Raw genomic sequence first — 21,591 nt, forward strand, 5'->3', positions numbered from 1 at the left:
GGAGAAGCCTTAACTACGTCACGTTGTCTGACGTCACTAAACAATTTCTAAGATTATGGAGATAACAGAAGGATGATTAGGCATAATTTGTATAATTGCTATTATTGAAAAACATAAAAAATATTTTAATAAACATTAATATCAAACGAATGATCGTACTTATTTCGTAATCCTACTACGGTGTAGTCTGTATAAGGTGTAGTTATGATAAAAGAAACGAAACATAATTATATTTATGATATTAATAACATTTAAGCAGACCTGAGCATAATAAATGTGTTATTAAATATAAATTTCATAATGTTTGTTATATTCAATGTCTTCTTTTATTTGCAAATCAATATTAATGTAATAAATAATTTCTATTACGCGATGGCTGATTCAATCATTTCATATAAGGCTAAGTATCTACGGACGAAATGACAAATCGTCTTTAGAAAATATTCATTGCTTGCAAATCAAAATCTTAAAAAAACAGTGTACCTGGTAATATTCAAATAAAAGTAAAATTTGATAAACGTAACATTTTTACGCATTGTCAAATAATACCCATACAGAACAAATATAAGTTTTATATTTTGAAAGAACAAATCTTGAATACAGATTATTGTTCCGCATAATATAAAAACCCGTTGGGTGACACAACAAAAAATAGTAACTATTTCAGCTAACAATAAATACGGAAAGTGTATCTCTTACATAATTCCTCGCTTAATAAATAGCTTAGATACCAGAACAAGACGAGAAATAACTATTAAGAATATTAAATATAATTTGAAGATATATTATTTAAAACAAATTATAGCGTATTTTCTATGTAAATCCATAAACGTAAAGGCACTCAAGATAAACTTTCGTGGTTTTTGTAGTGCCATCATGTAATTGTTATTTGTTTATATTGTTAAATAATATAAATATTATAAAAAACGGACTTTCATTTAATTTTGTCATCATCATCATCATCACCCTTTTCGCGTCCACTGCTGGACATAGGTCTCTCCAATGGCACGCCACTGAGCTCGATTTTGAGCTCTTAATCTCCAACCGCTGCCAGCCACCTTACGAATATCGTCACTCCACCTAGCTGGAGGGCGTCCTACGATACGTTTGCCAAGGCGTGGTCTCCACTCCAGAACGCGTCTACTCCAACGGTCGTCGGTTCTGCGACATATGTGTCCAGCCCACTGCCACTTCAGCTTACTAATCCGCCCAAAGGCTATGTCGATAACCTAACCTTGTTTCGATAACCTGTTTACTATATAATAGTTAATACTATTTATATTGCAACTTATCATAAACTTAAACCAATAACTACGTATTATATTTTTTTTATCAGGAATTTTTTTTAAATAAACTAATCATTTGGGCTATGTCGATAACCTTGGTTTTCTGTCGGATCACCACATTTGAGATTCGATCCTTCAGAGAAACTCCGAGCATAGCCCTCTCCATAGCTCACTGAACCACCTTAAAATGGTGGACCAAACGCACTATCAGTGTCCACGTTTCGGCTCCGTAGGTCATAACCGGTAAGACACACTGGTTGAAGGCTTTTGTCTTCAAGCATTGTGGTATTCGTGACGAAAAGACTTGACCGAGTTTTCTATACGCTGCCCAGCCTTCTCTTACTCTTCTTCGTGCTTCCCCCTCGAAGTTGTTTCGACCCAACTGCAAAGTTTGCCCACGGTACACATACTCCTGAACAACTTCGAGAGGAACTCCGTTAAGAGCTATTGGTTCCGGACTGACGTTAATTTTGTCAAGTTTAGTAAATTATTATATTCTTTGATGCATGGTGCTTCTAAGCTTTGTGATTTCCACTTTTTAGGGTGAAGCTTAACACATTTTTTTAAACTTAATGTTACTCTTGCTGTGAAATTAAAAATATGACTGTGAAATATATAACTCACTAACAACTATACTTACAACATTAATAAATTTAAATAGAGACAAATTTAGTAACGCCAGTTTCATCATAACAAACCTTTGATAAATATTAAATGTCAGTTTTATTACTTCGGGACAATCGAGTCTCAGTGTCTGGCAGTACTGGATTGACCTGTCAAAACTCAAAAGTTACTTATATACTAAAAGACGGGGCAAGAGGTTGTGAAAGGCTAGATTTGAATTAGTTTAGTCGAGTAACGAGTTGGTTGATCACGTACGCGAGTTAACAAAAGTATTGCTTCAACATATGTTAGTGATATACGGATAAATAACGAAAATAATAATAATGTCTAATATTATAACAACTTTATTCATAACAGTGCTATGTTTTACCTTCATAAACACTGACACACCATTGAAGTTTTATCAAGAAAAGGTAAGTTGACCTTCTTGAATATTCAAAACTTAAAAAGTTCTTAAATTATATGAAATTTAAACTTTATATGTATAATTTTATACTTTAATAATTTTGTATATAATTGTTAAACACGTTCCATTCAGTTCTTTTTTTTTTTAAATCACTTCTCAATAATAAATTTTATACTATGAAAATTATTTCATATCCCTATTAAATATATAGTGTATGCAATAGTTTTTAACATTAAAATTTACTGACATCACTATTATCTCTGGCTGATGTAAAATTAATCTTATAACATACATGAAACAGGCCATATTCTAACTGTAACTTAAAAATGAAATAGTTTAACCTTATTTAACTGTACAGTTATGTGTTTATTTTATGCTGTTATCATTAATATTTTTTGATGATTCTAATTGACAATTTATTCAGAATAAATGTGTTTTGAAACATAAGCAAAACATTGATAAGACCTATCATATATAACATATATACCTATGAGAAAGGTTTTTGGTTGTGTCACATGATAAGAAATAAAAATTGTTAATAATATTTTTACCAAACGAATACTATGAAATATATTTCTAAATAATTCAGAATGTAAATTAAGAAAATATAAAAAAAGTCGACTAAAGTTTTATAATTTCTGATGCAAATATAGTTTAAAGGAAAATGTTATCTTTAGCTCAAAGAATACAGCCTTGTTTGCTGTAGAGTAATTAAAAGTTTATTGGTTTTATAACACATTTCGTCTTAATCGAGGCACTTTCACTAATCTACAAGGTTTTATGCTTCATTTATCATAAATGTGCTTTGCTCAGCTATCCTTGAAGTGTGACGATTGTTGACTTCTTTGTCCAATAACTAAAGATATTATATATCCTGAAGTAATACATATGTATACTTCACACACAGTATATAATCTAAAACAACATGCTACATTAAAAACCATACAGTATTTGCTCAATAGAGCATGAAAAAACAATATATTAATAATACTTGTATTAGACGAATATAATTTCAAGCAAATGTTATTTTTAAAATATGTGTTTTTGTAAATTAATTTCATGACTTATAAAGATTGTATAAAGAGTTTATCAAACATTTGTTAACATTTTTTTTAAATGTGTTCGTACCAGCACCTTTAAATTTTATCATTAGACACAATAAAAATAGATGTAAAGCTTTGGAAGGATGTAGAGAATCTGGAACTAACTTTGTGGGCACTATATTACTAATAAAATGCATACTCATTATTTACTACTAAAAGTTCACCAAAACGTAGTTTGTTTAACTTTTTTATATCATATATGACCTTTTATAGAATCCGCAGACATCGAAAAAGCCTTTTTTCGCGAATTCATAGTCTATCATAGATTATTCAAAATCTCGACCAATTATATCAGTTTCAAAGTTGTTTATTTGGGTTTATTTCTCTTATGGTTGGAATAGGCTATAAATATATGTTTGAAAATAGGAAGTTGATGTATTTTTTGTATCTCCATAGGATTTCCATGAAGCTCAAGAACTAACAGATAATAATATCAGAGATATAGCCCAATTGTCTGATCGACAACAATTTAAGAAAGTTCTAGATGAAATTCTGATACCGAGAGTAGTTGGTACTCCTAACCATGAAAAAGTTGGTAATTACATTGCCAACGAGATGAGAAGCCTAGGTTGGGATGTCACTGAAGACGTGTTCCCCGATCAGACCCCTGTCTTTGGGACATTAAATTTTAAGAATATCATTGCCAAATTAAATCCTAATGCCGACAGATATTTGGTATTGGCGTGCCATTACGACAGCAAATATACAAGAGAACATGTTTTTGTTGGTGAGTTTAATTTATTTTTGAATAGTTACATCACGTTATGTCTTGTTATTATAACAAGGACTCACAATATCTGCTCCTTACTACTGTTAAAGTAAAATTAGTTTTAGTATTGGCGGAAGGCTTAAGGCCTTTTCTCTTCTTGAGGAAACGGTTTGAAGCTTATTCCACCATTCTTCTCCAATGTGATACAAGTAGTACCAGTATGTTTCCCTTCACCAGCAATCATCCGCTAAGATTCACACGTTCTAATCACCGAACCATTTTGGGTCGTAAATAATTAATAGGTACTATAATACTTATAAATAAATATGATCTAAGTCTACCGCAATTTATTAAAACTTATCTTATTCGAAAAATCGATACGTATACGAGCTAGCTATAAATTACAACTAATAAATATTCACAGCATCATTCAATGATTCGTTTTTCAATATCAACATTTTTATTGTAATCACATTCTGACCTCGACTTTAACCTTGGTTTATCAGGAGCAACCGACTCAGCCGTACCTTGTGCGATGATGATCAATCTTGCTGCGGTTATGTCGAAGCAGTTGGATAAGTTGAAGAATTCATCACCAAGTCTTATGTTCATATTCTTTGACGGTGAAGAGGCGTTCAGGCAATGGGGACCCAAAGATTCTATTTATGGTGCCAGGCATTTAGCTAAGATGTGGCACGGGACTCCGTACAAGGATGGTGCTAATCATTTGCAAAGAATGGTAAGTTTTTTGTTTATTTACACATGGGTGGACTGGAACACTCAGAATAAAACTTAAATTATGAATCCAAACTAATAAATAATCGATCGATATTTGATTAATATTAGTAAAGGGAAATCATTACCAGTAACAGTAACAACCTGTTAATGTCCCACTGCTGAGCTAAGGCCTCCTCTCCCTTTTGAGGAGAAGGTTTGGAGCTTATTCCGCCACGCTACTCCAATGCGGGTTGGTAGAATACACATGTGGCAGGATTTCAATGAAATTAGACACATGCAGGTTTCCTCACGATGTTTTCCTTCACCGTAAAACACGAGATGAATTATAAACACAATTTGTGTTTGTGTTTTAATCATTAAGTAATGAATTAAATATTTTAACAATTTGTTAATTGGTTCGAGTGGTCGTTCAGAATTAATTACACACAATTTTTCGTTATTATTCGTCTACATGATTTTGTATGGAATGTTAAGTTTATTAAAGATTTTTTGAACTAAGCCTTGAACAAAACTTAATTTATCGAGGAAATGTCTGCGGAACAATCTAAGACATGACTATAAATACCTACAGGTTTTATTTTTAAATTTAACATAGCAGTTCTAAGCAGCATGACTGCTTTCTTCATGATGATCATGATCTTCGCATTTCGTTTTTACATTCTACAATAATTTTTGTACATTATATATACATGTGTGTTTATTTTTTACAAACTGCAACTCAATTTTGACGTACGTTCGATAAATTTGTAACTTTGCACAAGTTTTAAAAACCGAAAAAATATGATAATTTATAACGGGCATAATTAAATAATACGGATTATATATATATTTCCTTTCTCTTGTTACTTTTTAACTAAATAGTCAATATAACTAATAAACAGGAGAAAACACAGTTTGTTTACATTTTGATATTTATTTATATTATACTCTTGAAATGTATGAATCATTGGTTCGGGGAAAGACCCTTTCATCATGTTAGTAAAGGGTATTTCCTTCCTAACAAAAATGGAAGGCAAAAATCTTATACCGTTTAATTTGTACCTACTTTATACCGTACAACTGATCGCTAAGACAATTGGTATAATATAGGTACATAAGCACAAGCGGGACAACAGCTGAGTTTAACTAAAATTATAGATGCGGTAGAATATCTGGTAGTAGGTGTAGGTACCACCCACTCATCAGATATTCTACCGCAAAATAGCTGTACTCGGTATTGTTTTGTTTCGGTTAAAAGGGTGAGTGAGCCAGTGTAATTTCAGGCACAAGGGACATAAAATCTTAGTTTACTGGTGGTAGTGCTTTGTGCAAGCTCGTCTGGGTAGGTACCACCCACTCATCAGATATTCTACCGCAAAACAGCAGTACTTGATATTGTTGTGTTCCGGTTTGAAGGGTGAGTGAGCCAGTGTAATTACAGGCACAAGGGACATAAAATCTTAGTTCCCAAGGTTGGTGGCGCATTGGCGAAGTAAGCGATGGTTAACATTTCTTACAATGCCAATGTCTAAGGGCGTTGTTGACCACTTACCATCAGGTGGCCCATATGCTCGTCCACCTTCCTATTCTATAAAAAAAAATAAAAAAAAAAGTTCCCAAGTTTGGTGGCGCATTGGCGAAGTAAGCGATGGTTAACATTTCTTACAATGCTAATGTCTATGGGCGTTGTTGACCACTTACCATCAGGTGGCCCATACGCTCGTCCACCTACCTATACTATAAAAAATAATAACGAAAAGTATCTGTTTTGTGCGGTTTCCGCATTGAACGTTCCTGATACAACCTCGTGGAACTTATCTTTAGCTTGATGTTAAATAACCTATAACATTCCCCAAGAATTGGGCTATCAAGTTTTTCATTTCATAGATTAGTGCGAACGAACTAAGAAACAAAGAAACTCGTCAGCATTGTTATATAATCAGTATATATTATATAATAGCAACGTGAGTCGCACATATTGGAGACATATTGTATTATCTCACGTCTTATATTGCAACAAATAACAATTTTACGTTTAAAGTCAATTGTATGATACGATACGCGAATGCATAGAATACGAACGAAACGTTTGTATATATAAGGTCTGTATATAAGTTTTGAATATCTAATTGATAAAGGTAAGCGAGCATTACCTACGAGCATACCTTGTTCCTCATCTCAGACGTTATTATTATTAGGATCAGGTTTATTATTATATATTTGTATGCATGTTTATTTATAAAATATATGTATAAGACCTATTGTGTACGTATGTATTTTGTTTTGTGTTTTTTTAATGTATTGACGTAAATGTAAATAATAGTTGATAGTATCATCTTCCACACGAAGTAAATAATAGTAATTTTATAATTCTACGTGTAGGATACATTTCTCGTCTTTTGTATGTAACAATTCAACTAAGGGAAGTTATTAAGTTACGTTGTTCGTATGGGTTGTGTACGAATATAATTCGGTTCATTATTATAATAGCTTAAAAACGTACCTAATTAGTTGTTGCGAGTCGTGTTCTAAATAGTTATGGTATATTACTTGTTTAAATTTGTTAAATATACCAATTACCTTCAGGGGCGACGTTATAAAAAATTAAATAACGTGAAACAACGCAAGCGGACGCGATAATAACATATTCATATTCAGGATAAATACTAGACTTTAAAATAAGTCTATGATATTTTAGAACTAATATCAAATGTTACTTGGAAATTGCCTTTTAAAATGGTTATGTACCGTATAAAAAATAATAATAATGTCCTCCAGACCGATTTCACATGTGTGCGCAAACACAGGTACACTCTCTATTCCCTAACTCTCATAATCCGATGGGACGGCAATCCGACACGATCAGAAAGAGTTCAGGCGCAGGATCAACGGCTTTACGTGCTTTCCGAGCCACGGGAGTGTCCACACTTCCAACTTCCAGACTCCGGGCTGCTACTGAGAATTTTCTGACAGAAAAACCCAATAACTTTTTATTCCCGACCTGGGAATTGAACCCAGGACCTCCGCGTCTGCGGCCTTACGTCAAGCCACTAGACCAACGAGACAGTCAATAGTCACTAGACCAACAAGAAAAATAATAATATACCAAAAAAGCGAATTTTCAGCTTCATATTAATAGAAAGCAAATATCTATAAGCTCGACAGCTTTGCTAACGGTATTTAGAGACGTCAGTTGACCTTATATGGCGCTCCATTCCAAAAGTGAAAGATTAAATTAGTTTTAAATTTACTTTAGGCCATTATTTCAAATACTAGATTAAGTATTATAATTAAAATTATTATTATTATTTTGGAAAGAATTAAGTCCGACCGGCGCGTGGTTTGTTAAGGATAAACTTAAACAAGCGATATTTTACCAAAACTCGCCGAAATCGAAACCGGATCTTAACCCGTCTTTACAACTTATTGACATTGTATTGTATATAATGTCAATACGTTGTTTATAATAAGTTATATAAAACATTATAACAAAAAAGCGTTAAAAAAATTAATTAAAGCGCGTGTTCGTGATAGGACTATGACCTATTTACGTCGGAAAAAGTTTAAATTGTATTCTTAAATTGAATTGTAAACTAAACGCGCTCAAAGAAGTTTCCTTTGAAAAAAAAAAATTAACAATTTTATTTTAAGGAAAAAATAAACACGTAAATTCTCGTCTCTGGTTAAAACCCAATTAGGTTATAAATACCAAATGTATACATAATTAATTTTAATTGAAAAACAATTGTTAGATATAATACAATGTTCAAATCGTCACGTGGACTATTGCGGAATCTTACGTTTCTGACTTATCTCTTTTTACGACATATATTTGTATTTAGAACCCTCGTGTTTATCATTTTCTATATTCTAATTTTGTTATAGCATATATTATTTATATAGCTTAATAATTAAGTGAATTATTATTTAAAACAAAAACTTATTAAGTACATAAAATTTTTCGTCGATTCTAACGGAAATTAAGCCTTGTATGCATTTTAACTTTACGAATAATTTTCCGTGTTCCGTAACAATTTAAAGGCTCTCATTTCGTTTTTCTCTTAAACTTTGAGTGAAACCTATACAGTAACACAAAATATTTACATTGCGTAAAGGAGAAAACGAATAGAAATTACTACCTGAATGTAACTTTTAACCTGTTTAACGTAGCGGTAAAATTAGCTATAATTTTTAAAAGAAGCATTTCACGAAACATTTTTACATACGTGGACATTTCAAACAAAAGGTTCATAAACTTTTATTTCGTGAAGTTGAAGATACGTTTTATACCGATCGGCGTGCTCCGCATTGGACGAGTTATATACGCAAATAACGGTGCGAAGACAACAGTGAAAAAAATAAAACGCCAAAGTCTAATCCAAAATAAATAGATTCTACGAAAAAATGTATTATGGTCAATAGTAACAGATATAGGCAAAAACTTGGTATTCTATTGAAATTCATAAGTTATGGACAAATGTTGAATTTCAATTGAATTGAATTTTATTGAATTTCAAGGTTAGTTTATTTTGTTCTCGTTTTATTATATTGAGTTTTGAAGATCCTTTCATGTCATAAGTGGCTTTAATTTAAGCAGACTAGACTTAATAATCGTACCTCCTAAAATCGACGTTAAAAATTAAAACTCTTAAAATTCAAAATGTAAACATTTGCAGGAGCGTTGTTCACGAGTGAAGGCTACACAAACAAATTCACTAAATTAGAAATGTAAACTGGAATGCTCTCCGGGTTTTCTGGGTTTTGGTATAGATAGGTTTCCACTTGGTTTGTTTTAATTTTCACTGCCACGTTTTGCCTTAGCACTAAATATTTTACGGGATATCGAGTTTTTAAAATCATCAAAATATTTTTTTTTCGACAATTTAAAAACCGCAACTGTCCGGTGCTGCGGGAGCCCCTCTGAATTACTAAGAAGGTTTTATTAATATTTTATCATATTAACATAAATGGAACTTTAAAAAGTAAGCTCTAAGTAAATACTCATTCTACAAAAAACTTGTGGTGTTCTGATACTGCCGTTTATATCGCTTATGTACTCTGTAATTTAAATATTACTTTTGTTTCTTACTAAATAAATACATTTTCAATACATTACTTTTTTGTCTACGGTGCATAGATTACTCAGTGTTTTCGTAATATTATTAGATATACTTACCTAAATATTGTGATACAATAACCTTAACACGATCACGAATTTAGGATCCTAATATACATGGACTTTATCTCATTGTACGTATATAATGAATAACACGTAAAGACCATAACGGGGAGATAATGAGGGCTATTACCACTTGTGTAACGTTGCGCCATATTCATATACCATACAACACAATATATTATTGCGATTCGTAGAGAATCAACATACATTGGTACTTATTTTATTATTGTGGTTAATTATAACGATACGATATTGTTGCACTACGTGCATTTGGCATGTCTCCCTTGAGATTACGCACCGCCGTGGCCGAAATCGGTCAGGACATCATATCCGATTAAATTGAAACTTTGTACTAAGATTTGATATGGTACCATCAACGTACAATAGGTTTAATAAAAAGTAGAAAAGGGACTTTTTATACTAAAATAAATACATATTTATTGGTTTTAGGATGTCTTAGTTCTATTGGATCTTCTCGGCTGTCCCGATCCAGTGTTCTACAGCTACTTCAAGTCCACTGAAAAATGGTACATACGCATGGCAGCCGCTGAGCAACGGTTAGCGGAACTCGGACAGATGTCTGCGTATTCACCGGACAAAGCTGAGCAAACATACTTTAGGCTCTCTAGCTCGAATGCAGTCATCGAGGACGATCATATACCGTTCATGAGGAGAGGTGAGTACCTTTATCGTATAAAGTAAAATAACAGCCCGAGGAGGAGAGTTGGAGTTTATTCCACCACGCTGATCCAATGCCGCTTTGTGGATACACATCTGCCAGATTGTAAGCCATCATCGTCATACATCATTCTTTTCACAGCCGAGCCCGAGATTAATTAATTATAAACAGAAATTAAGCACATGAAAATTCAATGGTGTTTGACGGGTTGTAACCCACTATCACCACTGGACCATCTCCGTCATGTTCGCAGAACTTGCGGACATACTACTTTCGTGTATCGGAAAGCATGTAAAGCGTTGAGGCATAATTTTAATATTTCAATCGCAACTCGACGACTACGATAATTAATTAGATGACCTAAGTACATTATATTAAATTTATTAGAAATTCAAAGGTATAATGAAATCAATACATAACTTGCTAGTAAAGTACTTTTGCATTTATCAATTCCCTTCCCACGTACTGTTCAATCACGATTAGTCCAGTCGAGTGAGAACATGACGCAAACAACGGAAAATTAATTAAACGTGAACGATATTTTATTTTAAACTATTTTCCCGATATTTTTTGTAACAATTTCCACATATCTAATAACTTAATTTCTTGTATATAAATGTTACAATTAGCTGCATTTTTTATTTTTTAGACGTGGACATTCTTCACATAATCCCGAATCCATTCCCTCAAATATGGCACACAGCCCGCGACGATATGACAGCGCTGGATTTCAATACCATAGACAACCTTAACAAGATCTTTCGAGTTTTCGTGGCTGAGTATCTTCATTTAACACCCTAGCGCCGGTGGCGATTTGAGATGGCTGCCATCTTAAACACAGCGGGTTATTGAAGTGGACGTCTTGGCGCTTTATCGTGAACAATCTTAGAATATTATAACATGTATTCTAATTAAAAATAAATATAATATCTATTATTATTTAGACCATAAACATTTATTACGACGGTAAGTAAATACAGAGGCGCTGGCGCCCGAATTAAAAAGCAGTTTTTATTTTCTTTTTTAATGGAACATATTTTTTTGTATAATAGTTAGGCGGACGAGCATATGGGCCACCTGTTGGTAAGTGGTCACCAACGCCCTTAGACATTGTAAGAAATGTTAAACATCGCTTACATAGCCAATGTGTCATCAACCTTGGGAACTAGATTTTATGTCCCTTGTGCCTGTAATTAAACTGGCTCACTCGCCCTTCAAACCGAAACAACAATATCAAGGACTGCTGTTTTGCGGTAGAATATCTGATGAGTGGGTGGTACCTACCCAGACGAGCTTGCACAAAGAACTAGCCACCAGTAAAATTTAAAGTTCTTATATACTGTCATAGAATATTTATGGTGTGATTGTTTTAATGTGGTTGTGTATCAAAATGAATACGCAAATTCGTTATATATATATTCGTTTTACATATATACTTACACTTCGTAAATAAGTATTATTACAAAAATATATGGCGCTAAAATAAGCTTGTTGTAAAATGTTATCATGTGCATGTAAATAATAATTAAAGCCTATGAACAAAACAAGGAAAAATGCCTTTAAATGTCTGCATATTTAACTAATTATGCTGTTTATTTACAACCAGAATATTAAAATAAATTGAATTATTATAATTAAAGCAAATGTGTTGAATTTATTGGTATGGATTCAGTGTTAGCAACCTAGGACTCCAATCGTACTTTGGTAAAAATTTTCGTACAAAAGTGTCATTTATAGTATGATTTTTTTTATGTTGTATCACCCCAGTGGTTTTCAAAATATCTTACAATCATACGATGTGGTTTAGTGATACGCAATCTTATATAGTATGTTGACATCAAATGAACTAGTACTATTACGATTCTATGATTATTGTACGGTTTAAAACATTGTAGTATTACCAACCTATTGGTATTATTGGTGTTCTGTGATCTTGTGCATAATTCTTACAGATAATGAATAAAATTGACGTTTTAATACATTATATACATACAAAAAAATATATCAAATTCTTCAGTTCAAAAATTTTCAGGTGTTTTAAAAAAAAACGTCTTTAATTAAATAATTTTATAACAGATTTTTTTTTTATATATATAAATTTCTTATAATATTAGTTCATTGTTATTGGCGTTATTAAAAAAATTGTTCGCAGCTGTTTTGAAAAAATAAATCTTAGTTCCTAATTATGGTTGTTCATCACTAATTTATATTTTATTTCAATACTATATTTTCTGAAGTGCTTTTATTGTGCTTATTAGATTGTAGTATTTCAAATTAGTAAAATTTGAATATATATATATATATATATATATATATATATATATATATATATATATATATTTACTTTTTTTTTTAATTTTGAATATATATATATATATTCAAATTTTACTAATTTGAAATACTACAATCTAATAAGCACAATAAAAGCACTTCAGAAAATTATTAACGAACAATTAAACATGTATATATAAGAAGGTATATATGTACATATAATATGATATATAGTGAGGTATGTATATATTAAGCTCGAAGAGTATACTCTCATTACGAGGAAATTTCACATACACAATGCGTTTCACGTGATATGGTAGTTAAAAATAGCGAATATACCTGATATAAATAGCTCAATTATTTATATTATTACTCATATGAATAATATTTACTTATTACTTTTTTATAAATATCTCTTCTAAAATAAGTGAACACTATTTCTTTTAACATGGACTATACTTAAAGTCAAAGCAAATACACTTTAATATTTAACGGATTTAGGTCTAACGGAAACGAAAGTAACACTCGCAGCGCTGTGCCTTTTATAAGAAATAGCTTATTATAATTATTATGTCTTTATTGAAAAATCGTTTTTTATTAACGATATTTATAGCTCTGTTTATCAATGTTTCAAACGTTATCTCTATGATTGGATTTTATCATATTTTATTCAGATTCGAGTGCTTTTAAGTGAGGTTTATAATATAATATATTTATAATTATAAAAATTTATTAAGAATCAAATATAAAAATTATTGAAATTACGGAGGTTTTTTTTACGCCAATTTAAATGCGGGAACTATTTTTGTTATTTATTTTATGAAAATTGCATTTTTGTCTATGTTATTGTTTATAATGATTTACAATTAACAAACTATTAATAATATACGAAGATTAGACATCGAATTTGTGTAAAATACCATACGTTAGAAATTATACCAATTTAATGAAAATATATACATTTAAAAGAGTATATAAAGCGAATTAATCACATACATTTCTAACCGTACATGTGTGTTACGTAAATAACCATATTAATTTTAAATTTATTAAAATAATCAAATTAATTTAATAATACTTAGCATACATTTTTGAAACAAATCTTTAAAATAATTTGTACTTACATTCCTTATTGTTTTTAATGCATTAAAGAAATCGCGGTGTTTATAAATATAGAAAACTATATTAAAAGATACGTCGTGATGAATAACATACTCACTTAACTATACTTATAAAAGGAAACCTAGGACTAAGTTTACAAATTTTAATTATATTTTTTTAGGACGAATATTTGTGTAACATTTTATTTCTACTCTGTATTAAGTCGAACTCATTTAAATATATATAATGTAAGTTTTACGAAATATTCCATGTTAATAAATATCTTGCTTAAATTAATATATTTTCTTTATGTTAAATAGATAAATCTACATTCCTGTAAAAACAAAGCTTTGTATGAAAGACATTTCATTGTAATATATAAATGTTGCAAAATATTATTGGTTTTATTTATTTTTACTCAATATTGTTTCTAAATTTAAATATTGTGTATTGAAATTGCAAACAGAATATATATTTTTTTTTTTTTAATTATTGAACACTAGCTGGACCATGCCTAGTTGGGCGGCAAACATTGATAGTGGTTCGGTTAGTATTAAGTGCTATGATACATTTCCTGACAGCCAAAAGTCGCGTTGGCCGAACATTAATAAAATTGTCTTGCGTATTTTAAATTATCTCTAAACTATGCAAACGGAAAACACCGTAAAAAATAAATTTTATCTAAATAAAATTTCCTTGGTGATAAAGCAATTTATTTCTATATATAAATTGTATTTTTATTTTTAAACAGATTGACGTGTTGTAATTGAGAAAAACCGTCTAATAGAAATATCGCTCAATATTGATGAGATAAGCCGAGATGGCCTAGTGGTCTGAACGCGTGAATCTTAACCGATGATCGTGGGTTCAAACCCGGGCAAGCACCACTGAATTTTCATGTGCTTAATTTGTGATTATAATTCATCTCGTGCTTGACGGTGAAGGAAAACATCGTGAGGAAACCTGCATGTGTCGATTTTACTGAAAATCTTCATATTCTTCATATTCCACCAACCTGCATTGGAGCAACGTGGTGGAATAAGCTCCAAACCTTCTCCTCAAAAAGAGGTGCGGAGGCCTTTAGCCCAGCAGTGGGACATTCACAGGCTATTACGGAAAAATTGATGAGATTACGATACGTTCGCGGTTCCATACCTATGTCGTATTATCTCTTTAAGCATTCGTCCAAATTGTATGAAGTAAAAGGGAAAAGTCTTTTGTTTTAAGCACTTGAGACGATAAGTTTACTTATTTTAAAAAGAATTTATCATTGTTGATAATATGACCAATAAACATGACCTAACGATTTAAATATTATTATTTTTTATATAAAAAAACTACTTTTATGACTTCAATATAAAAGTTAGACATATGCTGTCGCTGACTTTTTTGTAGACATTATTAAGCTTTACAACTTTTCTTTAGAACTCAATCATATATCTCTCATCGTTAAGGCAGCGTTCGTATACTTACTTTGCAAATCCGACTACCACGAAAAAGTTTTTTTTCATTTTTCGGGTTAATATATGGCCCATGACACATATAAATAATGTGGCTGTCTATTGGTAAAATAATTTTCAAAATCGGTTCAGTAGATTCAGAGATTACCCCCCACAACCTCACAAACTTTACCTCTTTATTTTACTATAGATAAATTTAATTCTAGTTTGTAATTAAATTTTTACATTAAAATTTATCTTTTACATGTAACAAAATAATATTTTAGATATGAAAATAGACTGGTTCTTTGTGAAATAAGAATTGAATATTTTTTGTTAAAAAAATATCTGAAGCATAATCGCATCGTTACCTTGTGTTTGTTATGTTATACTACATCTGTAATTTAAAATAATGTCAAAATGATACAAAAAAGATTTTTCTATATTACATAATCTAAAGATAGTACTTATATGTAGAATGAAATGGTGTATTTTATTGAATTACACAGAACTCATAATTGTTTTACAACTCCTAATAGATACTGGGCTGTTAGTGTTTCGTGCGACACAGATAACGCTCTACGAAGCCGAAATTAGCCAATTGTCTCATTTCAAAAGTCGATGTGCAATATTTATTGACGGGGTCTATAAATATAAAAACAAACCACTTTGAAGTGTTCCATAGTGTATTTGAATACAGGTTATCTGTGCTACGGACATTCGTAAGTATTGTGCTAGTAACTTTTAAGCATTACATTTAGACACGATAAAATAGTTTATACAACTCATGCACTAAAACCATAGTTATACTATAAACAAAACACTTAAAGCTACTCTACTTTGAATAGCTATAAAATATTTATTTAAACTCCTTAATAATGCAAAATGTATAAAATTGGCAAAATAAAATATATTTTTTCAATATATATAACTCGATTTATAATTCAGTAAGAACTTATTTAAAATATGCTATCTAAAAACGATCCTTTGAATTTTTTCAAAGTTCTTTCTTCTAACTCTGATAATATTGTGTCCACGTCTTTGTGACCTTTGACAGATTCATTTAATCGTGTCTTATCTCCATCTATAGTTGTTTCTACATTTTCTATAATGTCCTTATATTTTTCCTCTTTAACATTTTGTTTACTCTGTGTTATGCCTTCTTTTGTATCTGGATTTTCAACATCTGTATCAATAAAATTTTTTAAATCAATAGTTTCATTTAAATTTTCTATCTGCATATCATTTTCATTTTTAACAATTTCCTCAATAGCATTACCAAAGCTCATTGGTTCTGTAAAATCTATTTTAATTCTTGTATTCATATCACATGCCATACCTACACTAAGAACTTCACTTGCATTTTGTCTATACTCAATAGAGTTACATATGTTAGATTTATTATCTCCTATAACATTATCACCACTCAGATCATTCACTTTAAATTCATTGTTTTGATTACTAGTATTGACAACAAAGTTTTTATTTTTTATATGATAACTGATTGCTATACTTTCATTTTCATTTTGTATTTCTATCATATCATCATCAATAATTCTTCTTGATCTTTTGATTTTAGTGCCGGTGGCATCTTTATTTTTTCTAGTTAACTTTGACTTATTTTCATTAATTAGATTTGTAGTTAATTCTGATGGTAAAGAGTACTAAAAAGGAAACAAGTTATTTTAGCTAGCTGTATTAAATATATTAAACATTTATTATTGATTCATGCAGTATTTTGTTTAACACTTCTGTTATATGTTACATAACATATAAAAGTAGTTTGGCATTATTTATTTTTAAATTTTTTGTAATAAATTGCTTGCCTTTCTTAAAACGATGTAATTTCACGTGCCAAGTGAAATTACAATGGCTTTGAGAAACATTTTTATAATGAGTGAAATAGCTGTTTCCAATATTCCTAAGTCAATTGACATATTAAATAATCAACATGAGGTACAAACCTTTGTATTATTAAATTGTTTTATATTCTCTTCTCTTATAACGAAATCCTCTAAAAATGTATCTAGATATATAGACTTCAGATACATGTCTTTAAGATTATTTTCGTTAGGTATAAAGTCCTTCACACTTATCTTAAATTTTGGATATAGCCAATCGTAAATAAAGGCCATCATAGCAAGATCCTTCTGAAATTAAAAGATAAAATTATTTTGCTTCAATTATGAACAAATTGTTATTGTTTGAAACACCAAAAAGGTAATTTGACAAGATTTTTATTTTACTATTATTAAGTGGCCAATTTGTTGTACTGTTACAGCTAAAACATGTTGTTTGTATAAAACTTATCAGTCTAGCAATTTGGCTCAATTATTCTACCACATTTCATACATTGTTATATATACATTACTAGATAATATATTGTAAAAGCCTAGTGTTTCTCCTGTTTTCTGTAAAATTAAATAAATAAATAGTTACTAATAGTAGCACTTGGGTAAGCCAAGTGGGGGAGCCACGAGACCCTTAGTACAGGGCAAACTAGTTTGGGCTCCTGTCTCCCCTTCCACATATAACTGTATTTATATATTTATTAAAAAAAAAATGTAAACATTATCGTCTGTGGGAGAGAATAAATAAATTTAATATTATTATTTATTGTATATGATATGATGTGTATGGCTACACAGTGTACAGAACTTCACTAAAAAGTCCTTATTACATTTTGAAAAGAAAGAATGAAAGAAACATTTTTATTGCTACATACTATTAAACTAAACAAATAATGACATGTGTGCTAAAAGAAGCCAGCAGAGTAGAGCTGAGTAACAAGTACTATTAGGAATTTACCTTCATATCAGTGGATGTGATCCATATTTTGTACCGAGCATCAGAGATCCGACATATTTCCTTGTTCATTGAGTCATCTTTGATAATAACAATGCTCCAACTGTGTTGTTGATACGATCCCAGGGTATCTATATTTTTCACAAAGATCTTTTTACCTTTCAAGACTTTTGTGGATTCTATTATTATGTCATCTGTAAAACATAAATTAATAATCATTTTTAAGTAGAAATATGTTACCTATAAATGATATTATGAAGATAAGTATTTCACTTTTACTATTTTGAATTTATATCAAACAAAATTAATATATTTACATTAACTTCAGTTGGACTACTAATCTGTATCATTTAGAATTTTCCCACATGCCTTGGATTTGTTCTACTCATATCTAGTATCTTAATAAATCCCTAAATTACTAACCACTTTTAAACTCAGTCCATTTTAACAAAATTTCTTTCCATATATACATATCATTTTCATTCTTACAAAGTATTAATACAGGCTTCTCTAGTAAATTTCTCACTGCATATAAAAATAATGCAACAGTTACTGATTTGCCACAATGATGTGGAAAATTAACAATTGCACCGGGCTTTTTCTAAAACAAAAAAAGTTAAAGCATTTTTTAAACTGATAGCTGCTTTGATATGACATGTTTTTTACTTATAATTTTGATGCAATTGTGGTATACGCTTACTACTATTATAAAAGTAAGTGTGATTTTGTTTGTTCGTTATGCTTTCATGTCTTAAGTACTCAACCAATCACCATGAAACTTTGATACATAGTGTCAGAGGTATAGAAAAGAACATGGGGTAACCCCAGCCTGTCTTTCCCCCCTAACAACTGCTGGGTAAAGTTTTCCTCCGGGATAAGTTTTCTAGCTTATTCCACCACACTGGTTCCATATGAATAGGTGTATATATATAAGATGATTTAATTAGACAATGCAGTTTTCCTGACAATGTCTACCTTAATTGCCAAGCATAATTAATAAAATAAATTACATGAAAAAACTGTGATGCTTGCATATATTTGAAACTAGGATGTTTATTTAAAAAATAAGCATGTTTTGTTTAGCGGACTATCTCAGCACACATATAAAAACTTGGGTTTAGCAGTGAGTACCTTTTTCAGCTCACCTTTTTAAATATCATAAAAAGAAATCTCAATCCATTTATCTGATGTTGTTTTAATAGTTGACAATTATTTACAAAAACTTCATTTGTTCCCTCCTTTAGTAAATACAGACATTCCAAAACATTCTTTTGAATTATTTCAACCATTTTTATTAACTAAAAGATAAAACAAATTATTAAAATCGTAATCAACATAAATCGAACTTAAATTTTTTAACTTTAAATCTAATAACTAATCAATATAATAAAACAATATATTTTTAAAATAAATCAGAAATAAAGTTACATTATTCGCTACCCTTATTAAATTAAAAAATTATTATTACTTAAGCTATTATGTTCTGGTTAAGTCTATTCAGAATTGACAAGGTCATAATCAAAATATACAACATTTCCAAGTAAAACAACGCCACAAATACGGACACGCTTGTTTTATGCATTTCTATATCCTCAAATTCTTGCATAATATGCCCATTTCGGTACACATGATCCCAAAACATGAAGAACTCTTTAAACTACTTCCCACTATATATATATAAATAGCTACTTTCTTGTATATTTTTCATTAAACTAAGATTATTTTTTTGGTATATTGTTATACTTCATGGTAAACGTAGTAGTAGTATTAAGAACTATGATTCTTATGTTTTTCTGGCTTTCGTATTTATCTTGTTTCAATGAAGATCTTTTAATTCGTGGTCATGTATCTGTTGTTAATGTTTAGACTTGTTATTTTTTAATAAAATGTTTGAAGTGTTTATATATAATAATTGTGCTTAAACATGCACTAAACCTAAAAATATTTATATTGACACCTGATGTTGATTATTAACCCTAACTTTGACATTGCATTGACAGTTTTCTATTTAATTTCTTAGTGTAGGAAATGGCAAAAGTACTACATCGTACAGACTCTTTCATATGTTATAGTGTGTATAGTATAACATATTTAATTAAAAGTTTTTTTGGATTATATAAATCAAGTAAACAACAAAACCTTAAGAACTTTGAACTTGAGCAAAATACTTATTTCTATAAATTGCACTTACTAGAAGCTTAAAACAAAAAGTTAACTTTGTAATCTTCTTAACTTATTTTATAAGTTGAGTTATTGTATTCGTCATCTTTCCTTTCTATGCCAGGCTTTATTAAAGATATTGGAGACTGTGAATACACACCAGAAAAATAAGAAATCTTGACTTACACTAGCATGGTAAAAATATATTGGCTGTTTTTGTAATAATGACATCCTCATCATTATCAAAATCACACGCATTTTGAATGAAATATATATATAGAAAAAAATATTAACATGCATATTTATTGCAATATTTATAAAAAAAATTGAATTCTACAATATAGTTTTAGCAGAGTAAGAGGACACACATCTTACCAGGACCAAGAACCAACCGAATGGTATACATGTATTATTGACCATAGATCGTAGACAGAGAAACTAATAGACGCAATGACGATTTCCTTCTCACTTACACAAGAAAGAGAACGAAAATTACGTTACAAATGGTTTAGACAGAGATAGAATTATCATATCTTTTGTCTCTTATCGCGTAACCAGTTTTGGTGTTTGTTTCCCTACTTAAGTAGCGAAACAAACTCGACAGTTGGTGCGTTCATTGCGTTTTTTGTTCAATTTTCGCTTATTTTAATGTTAGAAAATGATTCTAATTCAGTGAAAAGGCCGAGAAACAATCATTATATAATATCGAAGGTTATACAATGGTGTATTATCGTATTATTTCATGTTAAAGCGATATCAAGAAGAAAAATGCCGGCGTGTGTTTTCACGCGTAAGTACGACTATTTTGTCCCTAAATATAGTTTCTCAGTGGTGTTTATTTATGCCATAGCATGACGGAACCTTATATTGCATTAAAATCCTAAAGACAATAGGATTTTCCAGTTTTTATCATTCATAACCTATAATTATTTATCATGTGAGTGCTGCCAGCGCCAGCTAAAAAAAGGCCCGATTTTCGATAAAAAATATCGACACGTCGACAAAGTAAACAAATAAATACTAAGTCCAATAATAACTTAAACTGCTTCGTTATATGAAAATATGCTAATTTAATTTATTCGTTCTCTTATTTATAATTTCCTAACGACAAC

At 30.3% G+C, this 21,591-nt stretch overlaps 2 protein-coding genes across 3 annotated transcripts; one reads left to right on the top strand and one right to left on the bottom strand.

The window, feature by feature from the left end:
• Nucleotides 1–2,091: 2,091 nt before the first annotated feature.
• On the top strand, nt 2,092–12,474 carry LOC126770451 (glutaminyl-peptide cyclotransferase-like). The gene is made up of 5 exons (XM_050489830.1): nt 2,092–2,323; nt 3,816–4,146; nt 4,635–4,867; nt 10,475–10,700; nt 11,353–12,474. Exons 1-5 carry the CDS (start codon nt 2,234–2,236, stop codon nt 11,502–11,504), a joined length of 1,032 nt encoding a protein of 343 aa, XP_050345787.1. The 5' UTR covers nt 2,092–2,233; the 3' UTR covers nt 11,505–12,474.
• Nucleotides 12,475–16,182: 3,708 nt separating this feature from the next.
• Nucleotides 16,183–20,260, bottom strand: LOC126770447 (uncharacterized). Of its 2 annotated transcripts, none has more exons than XM_050489826.1 (6): nt 19,788–20,260; nt 19,465–19,617; nt 18,743–18,920; nt 18,323–18,513; nt 17,479–17,661; nt 16,183–17,178 (listed from the first exon to the last, which is right to left on the bottom strand). In XM_050489826.1, the coding sequence occupies exons 2-6, from the start codon at nt 19,606–19,608 to the stop codon at nt 16,474–16,476; spliced, it is 1,401 nt and encodes a 466-aa protein (XP_050345783.1). In that variant the 5' UTR covers nt 19,609–19,617; nt 19,788–20,260; the 3' UTR covers nt 16,183–16,473. The 2 variants fall into 2 exon arrangements, with proteins under 2 accessions (XP_050345783.1, XP_050345782.1); XM_050489825.1 differs by having other exon boundaries at nt 17,479–17,664.
• Nucleotides 20,261–21,591: the final 1,331 nt, after the last annotated feature.

Source organism: Nymphalis io, chromosome 9 (genome assembly GCF_905147045.1).
Source record: "Nymphalis io chromosome 9, ilAglIoxx1.1, whole genome shotgun sequence".
Classification (NCBI taxonomy): domain Eukaryota; kingdom Metazoa; phylum Arthropoda; class Insecta; order Lepidoptera; family Nymphalidae; genus Nymphalis; species Nymphalis io.

What these genes read in the sequence shown, in the direction of transcription:
- LOC126770447 (XM_050489825.1), bottom strand. Translation starts at nt 19,608, where the DNA reads ATGGTTGAAATAATTCAAAAGAATGTTTTGGAATGTCTGTATTTACTA. An exon ending in TTTTTATGATATTTAAAAAG is followed by an intron (nt 18,921 to 19,464) that starts GTGAGCTGAAAA and finishes TTTTTGTTTTAG; the next exon opens with AAAAAGCCCGGTGCAATTGT. An exon ending in AACAATTTAATAATACAAAG is followed by an intron (nt 17,179 to 17,478) that starts GTTTGTACCTCA and finishes TTTCCTTTTTAG; the next exon opens with TACTCTTTACCATCAGAATT.
- LOC126770451 (XM_050489830.1), top strand. Translation starts at nt 2,234, where the DNA reads ATGTCTAATATTATAACAACTTTATTCATAACAGTGCTATGTTTTACC. An exon ending in CTAATCATTTGCAAAGAATG is followed by an intron (nt 4,868 to 10,474) that starts GTAAGTTTTTTG and finishes TATTGGTTTTAG; the next exon opens with GATGTCTTAGTTCTATTGGA. An exon ending in TATACCGTTCATGAGGAGAG is followed by an intron (nt 10,701 to 11,352) that starts GTGAGTACCTTT and finishes TTTATTTTTTAG; the next exon opens with ACGTGGACATTCTTCACATA.